The sequence below is a fragment of the Coffea arabica genome, chromosome 2e (assembly GCF_036785885.1).
Source record: "Coffea arabica cultivar ET-39 chromosome 2e, Coffea Arabica ET-39 HiFi, whole genome shotgun sequence".
Lineage (NCBI taxonomy): Eukaryota > Viridiplantae > Streptophyta > Magnoliopsida > Gentianales > Rubiaceae > Coffea > Coffea arabica.
The window spans coordinates 24,432,295-24,439,588 of NC_092313.1; the positions used below are offsets into that span (position 1 = coordinate 24,432,295).

General features: G+C 36.9%; 1 protein-coding gene across 2 annotated transcripts; it reads right to left on the reverse strand.

Annotated features, from left to right (window-relative positions):
• Nucleotides 1–2,004: 2,004 nt before the first annotated feature.
• LOC113732088 (protein NRT1/ PTR FAMILY 7.3) lies at nucleotides 2,005–7,074 on the reverse strand. 2 transcript variants are annotated; one of them, XM_072080092.1, is made up of 5 exons: nucleotides 6,890–7,074; nucleotides 5,177–5,306; nucleotides 4,291–4,508; nucleotides 3,399–3,961; nucleotides 2,005–3,249 (listed from the first exon to the last, which is right to left on the reverse strand). In XM_072080092.1, exons 1-5 carry the CDS (start codon nucleotides 6,935–6,937, stop codon nucleotides 2,379–2,381), a joined length of 1,830 nt encoding a protein of 609 aa, XP_071936193.1. In that variant the 5' UTR covers nucleotides 6,938–7,074; the 3' UTR covers nucleotides 2,005–2,378. The 2 variants fall into 2 exon arrangements, with proteins under 2 accessions (XP_071936193.1, XP_027113500.1); XM_027257699.2 differs by having other exon boundaries at nucleotides 6,911–7,073.
• Between the last annotated feature and the right edge of the window lie 220 nt (nucleotides 7,075–7,294).

The window sequence follows — 7,294 nt, forward strand, 5'->3', positions numbered from 1 at the left end:
AAGAAGCAATCAACCTCATCAATTTTGACCTAAAGTATGACACAGACGTTCAATGGTCACCTTGAAACTCTGAAAGGATAACACTTGACTTGGGAACCTACAAGATCCCAGACTGGGTTTCTGTTGTTTCCCAGTAAAATCGATGACCTATCTTCTGCTACTAGGTTTTTCCATAGAAATTGTAGATGTCTACTGAAAGGAGGTACTGCAATAAGTGAAACTTCTTCAAATTCTAGAGCAGAAACATGTGGCATATTCAGTATTTACTGTTCTAATTCATTTAACATTGTTTTATTAAATTCTTTTTGACCAACTCATCCTGAAAGAAGCAAGCAACAAGCATACAACAACATATCTTATGTCCTTCAATGGTCACATAGTCCAAAGGAATTTTTACCAGTGTAGGACCTGTAAATATCAACTCTTCACACAACATTGTGTCCTAGACCAGCCACAACATCGGTATATTAACACCTGATTCAAAGTTCTGTTTTCCCTCTTGGTTACCCATGCAGTTCAAAATTGGAATGCAACCTTTTGGACCAGTCTATTCAGCACAATCCCTCCCCCCCCCCCCCCCCCCACCCCTCCCCAAAAAAAAAAAAAAAAAAAAATCCCACCCCCAACAAAACCACAGAAACAAGAAGAAGAAAACATTATAATAGAAAAGAAGTCAGTTCTAATCTAATGAAAAGAAGACTTCTCCAACAAAGGAAAAAAAATGTCAACAACGTCAGCCCATAAAATGAAGAAAAATGAAACAATAATTAGAACCAAAGGCGTACGGGGAAAACTACCCAACAAGAGGCATAATAGCACCAACAATAGCTCCAACCCAAGTATTTATTGGATGCATTTGTTTCAGTAAGAGTGTATACAAATTCAAAAATCACTAAATAAATTAATTTTCAGCATTAATTAGGATTATCAAACAAGCCCTTATTCAACTTTAAAAAATAAAAGAAGTATGTTTTCATTGTGCAAGATGCATTGCTAGCATATGAATGAAAAACAGTAGTAAAGAAGATTATAAGGTGCCTAACAACATGCTTTGTGCTTGGGATTGATTACGAAAAATTCTTTAAGGTATTTGTAAAGTAACATGAAGAACTTTTGCTCCATAACTTAGTGATTAAATCTTTTATTCTCGCTAAGGATCAAATTGGTTGCGGATTTACTCAAATTTTTTGGTTTTAAACATAACCTCGTGGGAAAAAAAATGTTCAAGGTATTTCAAAAGCTCATCGATTTGGCTAAAAGGGCCCTGGCGGAGGTAAATTTAGTTTCCCTTCCTTTTTTTTTTTTCTGTGTGTTTCTTTATCTAATTTAAGCATGCTTTTTTTTTTCGTTTTTTTTTGTTGTTGATGAGTTTCTAAAGTTCAAACTTGATATCTCTTGTAGAAGTAACCTGGATATCAGTTCTCGGAGATTGAGCGGGTGACCGTGTGGTGGATGCCATTTTGCTGGTTATGTATGTACAATATAACTTTTCGAGCTCAAGGTGCTGATGCTCCTGATGGCAAAAGTTTTCTAAGTCAGGATTTATGCTAGAATAGGTGAGGTGGAAGTTTTTCTTTGCCGTCCAAAAGTTGTTAAAACCTACTTGACATCAAGCTTGATCTGTCCTGGAATATTTTTTGGAACTAATATCTTGTAACGAAGTAACATCTTGTACTTCGAGTGTAAGATGCAGATTCTAGAGAATTATGTGCTTTTTGCCATTGGGAAGTGATGTCGTCTATCTTAGTCAGAAATACTACTTTATTTGAAACCTTGTGTTTGATGATATTGACGGTTAAATATGGTCTATGGCTAAGATTGTTCTTGATTCTTCTACTTTGATCTTATTATTCTGGGTGCATTAAAGGTGTACTCAGAAAGAGAAAGCAATTATAAGGAAAGAAAACATAATTCGGCAGAAGATACCAAGATTGGTGATCTAGTTAGCCGCTTCAAAACTAGTTATACAGCTGATGTGTTGAACAAAATGGAAGATGGAAGAAATTTGTGAAAGTTTTGAATGATCATAGATTTCAAGATAGGCAAGCTATATATTACATCGTTTAGACAAGTCAATTCCGAGTACACATGTAATTCAGCTGGTACAAGAAAACAATTAGTTGCTCTGCCTAGAGATGCTGCAGTTGCAAGATATGCTACCTCCAGTTTCATTGCAACAAATCATTCTGCATGCCATTATTCCATCTGGGTACTTATTTTTGATACAAACTGATCCACCTGCAAAAGCACTTTTTCTGATAAGCCATGTTGCTGGACAAGCCGGGTGTGCCTCAGTCTGAGTCCAAGAACTGAGATGCAATCCAGATCATCCCAATCCTTGTTGAAATCTCGTAGGAATGATGTTCCAAAAAGGTTAGCTAGACTTTCATGTCTGCTTGGTTTTCGTCATTGTTCAAATTTCTTCTTTCAAATTGAACATACTTGTACCATTTGGCACAGACCAGGTAGACCACAAAATCAGCTGATGTCAATGCTGCTAAAAGGAAGTAAAATCTGTCCAGGTGACCCTTGTTGAGATTTCCAGGAATCCATCCTGGCATTTCATCACTAGTGGAAATTTTCATGACCATGGTCACTAGTAAACTGCTAACATAGTTTCCCAATGATATAGATGTCATACAAAGTGCACTGCCAAAGCTCTTCAAACCATCAGGTGCCTGCCCGTTAAAGAATTCCAGTTGTCCAACATACATGAAAACTTCTGATGCTCCAATCAGTACATATTGTGGGACTTGCCAGAAAATGCTTAAAGAACTTGAATTGTCACAATCTGAACAATTAGTAAGCCTATGTTTCAGCCTGAAATGCTCAACAATTCCAGCTGCAACCATTGCCATTATGGCTATGATGAGTCCAATTCCCATCCTCTGAAGCTCGGTTAGCCCTCCAGGGTTGTACTTCTTTCTTAGCCTGGCAACAAGGGGATCAAGAACTCGCCTGTATATGAATATGAATGCCGCTACACTCAGAATATCGAAGCTAGACATGCTTGCTGGTGGGATATGAAAGCCTGAAACTGTTGTCCTCATGGCAGCACCCTGTTCTACAAAGAGGGAGGCCATCTGAGTAAAGACAACAGAGTATAGAATTGTGCATAACCATATAGGAAGAAGCCTTAAGATGCATTTAACTTCTTCTACTTTAGTCACGGTGGTAAGGCGCCATGGATTGCAAATATCATCCTCTTCAAAATCCTTCGATGTTATTACAGCTGCTCTATCCAAAAATCTGTACATACATGAAGATCATCATTAGTTCTAGATAGCTAATTTAAAGCTTCATTGTGCGAACTTCGTACTGATTAAATAGTGAGAAGCTAATTGACTCAAGTAGTCCAGACAATATGAAAAAGGAGTAGTTTATAATGTGCAATGCACCTGAATCCTTCAGTATGGAGTAGCTTTCTATCTGCATTGTCTGCTTCTTTCTTCCCCTCTACTTCGTATAATTCATCTGAATCATCCGGAATTTTGACCTTCCATTTCTTAGCTGAAGCAACGACCACTTGACAAAATCTTGAAAGTGGATTACCCTGTGCCATGAAATGCCTATATCTAGGTGTGCCTACAAGAAACAATAGCAATCCAAGTAGAGCCGACCCAGCTGATGCCCAAAATCCTATAGCCCACTTTCCTTCATCCTCAAAATAGCCAAGAACAGTGTTGGAGAACAGAGATCCCAGATTTAAGGCCAAGTAGAAGTAACTAAAGAAAGCAACTTTTGAGTGGCTTTCTTTAGGATGATCTTCATCAAATTGGTCGGCTCCAAAAGTTGCAATATTTGGTTGATACCCCCCATATCCAAGGGCGACGAGGTATATTGACACGTAAAATAGTGCAACCTGGAGAGTTGAGTGGGATCCGCAGGGAGTTTGTTCATTCCCACAGCCACTGGGCTTTACTAAGAAAATATTTGATGATATTGATAATGACACTAAGCCCTGCAACAAAACAAACAGTTTTGGATTAATATCCAGCATATAACTTGATGAAATGCTTACTAAGACTTGGGCCCAAAACAAGCTTGTGATTTCGAATTGTATGGAAAAATGAAATAAAGTACCAAAAGTTTCAAATACTTTTACAATGATCGTAAAAAGCTGAATTGACTTAATCATATTTGCTGAGATTTATAATTTTTATACTTTTACAATGAAATAATTTGGTTGTTTGGAAGCAAAATTGAATGGCTTCTTGCAAGAAACAGATATTTGTTATATTGCTTCTTGGTTATGCCTTGTTGGCAAAGAGCAAGAAATGTAACGCTTACAACGACAAAGATGGCTTGAAAGACTGCACAGGACTTGTGTCGACCCCAGTAGGCGTCACTGAGGAAGGCTCCAAGAAGAGAGAAGACATAGACAGTTCCTGTCCATTTGCTCACATTATTTGCTGCATCAGCATTATTTTGGCCCATCACTCGAGTCAGAAACAGGACCAGGTTTACTCCAACGCCAAAGAATGCCAGTGTGGCCAGTCCTTGGTTCACTGCATCAACCATCAATTTAATTTGTCAATGATTTCAGACTCGTTATTTGTATAATGGGTCATCAATGAGGTGTGCTCACTAATTGAATGTACAGGGAAATCATGAAATTTAAGAGAATTCAAGCTAAGTGGGCATATTCCACCAATGGCAAAAGGTTAAATGGAAAAGAAGAAAAAAAAAACGATGATAAAAGATGCTGAAAGACAAGATTGCTTTACATAATTAAGCACAAATAATTCCTTTTGGTTCTCATGTGTAAAAGTGTGCGGATCCTAGGTGACTATCATTTATTTTACTTGGGCACTTTGAGAATAAAACCAGAAGTTTGGTATAATTACATTAGCCACTGAAATACCTACCGCTGCTTTTTGCAGCCACTGATAAAATGGCACCGTTGCATCATTGCATGTGTTTCTTGAGCAAACATTTCACGAGCTTTTATTTGGATGGAATGTTTTCATAGAGATAAATACATTAAAAAATATATATATATATTTTTTAAAACTGTAAAGCTAGACTAGACCAATTTCCTAAGGTCAAATCTCCATTCCAGGTCAATGTCCAAATTGGCTTTTGATCTCTCAAAGATATGTGAGGATAATGAAAGAAATACTGAATCTTCTCCTATTAATGAACTTTTAGGAACAAGGGAAGAATTCAGACGTACCGAGTAATAAATTACCAGCAAACCATTTTCCAGTGCCTTCACGAACAGCAGGGCGACCATGTCGATCCACACTCCCATCAAAAGTGCATTCCTTCCTCTGATCCATTGCATTATTCTTCTCCATCTGGTGCTGAAAATTGCAAATTCATTTCTGATTTAGTCAGATTGTTCTCAAATTGCCTGATAAATGTTTGATCTAAAATTGATTTTTTTTTTTTGGGTTCTGTTTAATGGATTGACATAATGTATTTTGTCTCAAAATATAGCCAAAAGCTCTGTGGTCAAGCAACCGAACCAGTTGCATGTCTTCAAGACATAGTTAAGTGATTTGCAGTATTCTAATAGCTAGATCCTATGGTAGATGAATCTAAGACTCTTTTTTAAGATATAAAATTTTAGCAATTTAAGACTCTTTTTTCCTTCACTTAGAGCCCATGCAAAATATATATAGTGATTTCATGAAATTCTATCAGGTGGTATTGATCATTAGAGTCAAAATCGACCATGCAAAACATGGGAGCCCACATCCATTAAAGACAAAGGGCAATCAAGAAGTTCCCACAAAGTTTGATCAATAAGACTTGAGGGTGCTTTTATTTGATGAAGATTTCTATAGGAGCCCAAAGACATATATATATATATATATATATATATATATATATATATGGTTTTTGAAAAGAGAAGTCCTCTATAATTTGAGCACCTCCGTCTTTTTCATGTTGAATGGTCAATCGCCTCGAGAACTTGAATCGATCATTTGAAGAAACATCAATATCCTTACCTCAATAGTCATGAACAAGCAAATTTAAATTTGAAAAGCTAAAAAAGAAGAAGAAGACGACTAAGGAGAGATGAATAGCTAGACATGCAATTGATGCAACTTAGAAGTGGACATCTCTTCAAATACTCATCCGTTTTAAAAGTTTATTTTGCCACCTTAAAGCATATATGCATGCAAAGACTGAATGACGCGAAATATTTACAATTTGTTTATTGAAAAATTTGCATTTAGTTGCTCAGCCGTCTTGCATGAACCGCACCATCCAAAGAAAATCCACAAGCCAAATTTGAAGAAATTCTTAAATTCGTCACCCTTCCTTCCTTCCTTCCTTCCTATGGTATACCCCCATAATAATACTTTTAAGTAATGACATTCAACTGTAACTAACATGGCGAGCGACCAACCAACTTATTGATCATAATAGATGATGATTAATAACTTCTTTAATTGCGATAGGGATAATCGAACTGAAATTCCTGCAAGATAATCATCGATCGTTATTATGTGTTGTTAGATGTTTCATAAGTAAGGGAACCGAGCACAGCATCCATCTTCCAAATTGAACTTTGTGATGCATGCTCAAATAACACTCAATTGCTTATCGAAGTAATTAGTAGTCGTATTATCGATAATGCACTCCTAATCAATATCCAAAGACCTCATTGCTGTATAATGGTACCATAAGCAGCCATGTTTACGCTGTGGAAGCAAGCCCACAAGACTTAAATGATCAAACCTAGCATCAAAAAGCAGGAAGAAGATGGTCGAGGTGTGGTATGGAACCTACCACTTCTATTAAAGATCAAACTAAATCAACATAAAATTTTAACATAACATAACATAGTATATCATTTGTTTAAGGTTGTAAGCCGGAAGAGGATAATATAAGAAGTACACAGTGAAGGGTGGCAAGCTAGACAAGGGAACAATACATGAGAAACTTCAGCACTAACCACTTTGGCAATGTTTAAGCAAGACATTATTGCTTTTTTCTTCTAGTACAATATCAACAGGCAATGCAAAATTGTTGATAGTCTGCTTGGGACGATAAAAAATTGTTGGAAGAATGATATTGTTGCAGGGAGGAAGGGGATGGTTATGAAGGCTATACAGGCATGAGAACGTGAAGTGCAAGTATATATAGACTTGAGTATCGAGGGGAACAGCTGAGAGGGAGGGTTTGAGATTTGAGATTACGTAAATAAAGCAAAGAAGTTGGGCATGGAAATGTGGAATGGAAATCCACTTGGGAAAAAAAAGCCAGGAATTGGTGACAGAGGAAGAAAAAGGAAGCGTGACATGGTTGGATACAGAGTGACTTTTGATAATCACATGAT

Coding starts and splice junctions, on each gene's coding strand:
- LOC113732088 (XM_072080092.1), bottom strand. CDS start 6,937: ATGTCTTGCTTAAACATTGCCAAAGTGGTTAGTGCTGAAGTTTCTCAT. Junction 5,307..6,889: donor TTAGTGCTGAAGTTTCTCAT/GTATTGTTCCCT, acceptor TGCAATTTTCAG/CACCAGATGGAGAAGAATAA. Junction 3,962..4,290: donor TTCAAGCCATCTTTGTCGTT/GTAAGCGTTACA, acceptor GTTTTGTTGCAG/GGCTTAGTGTCATTATCAAT.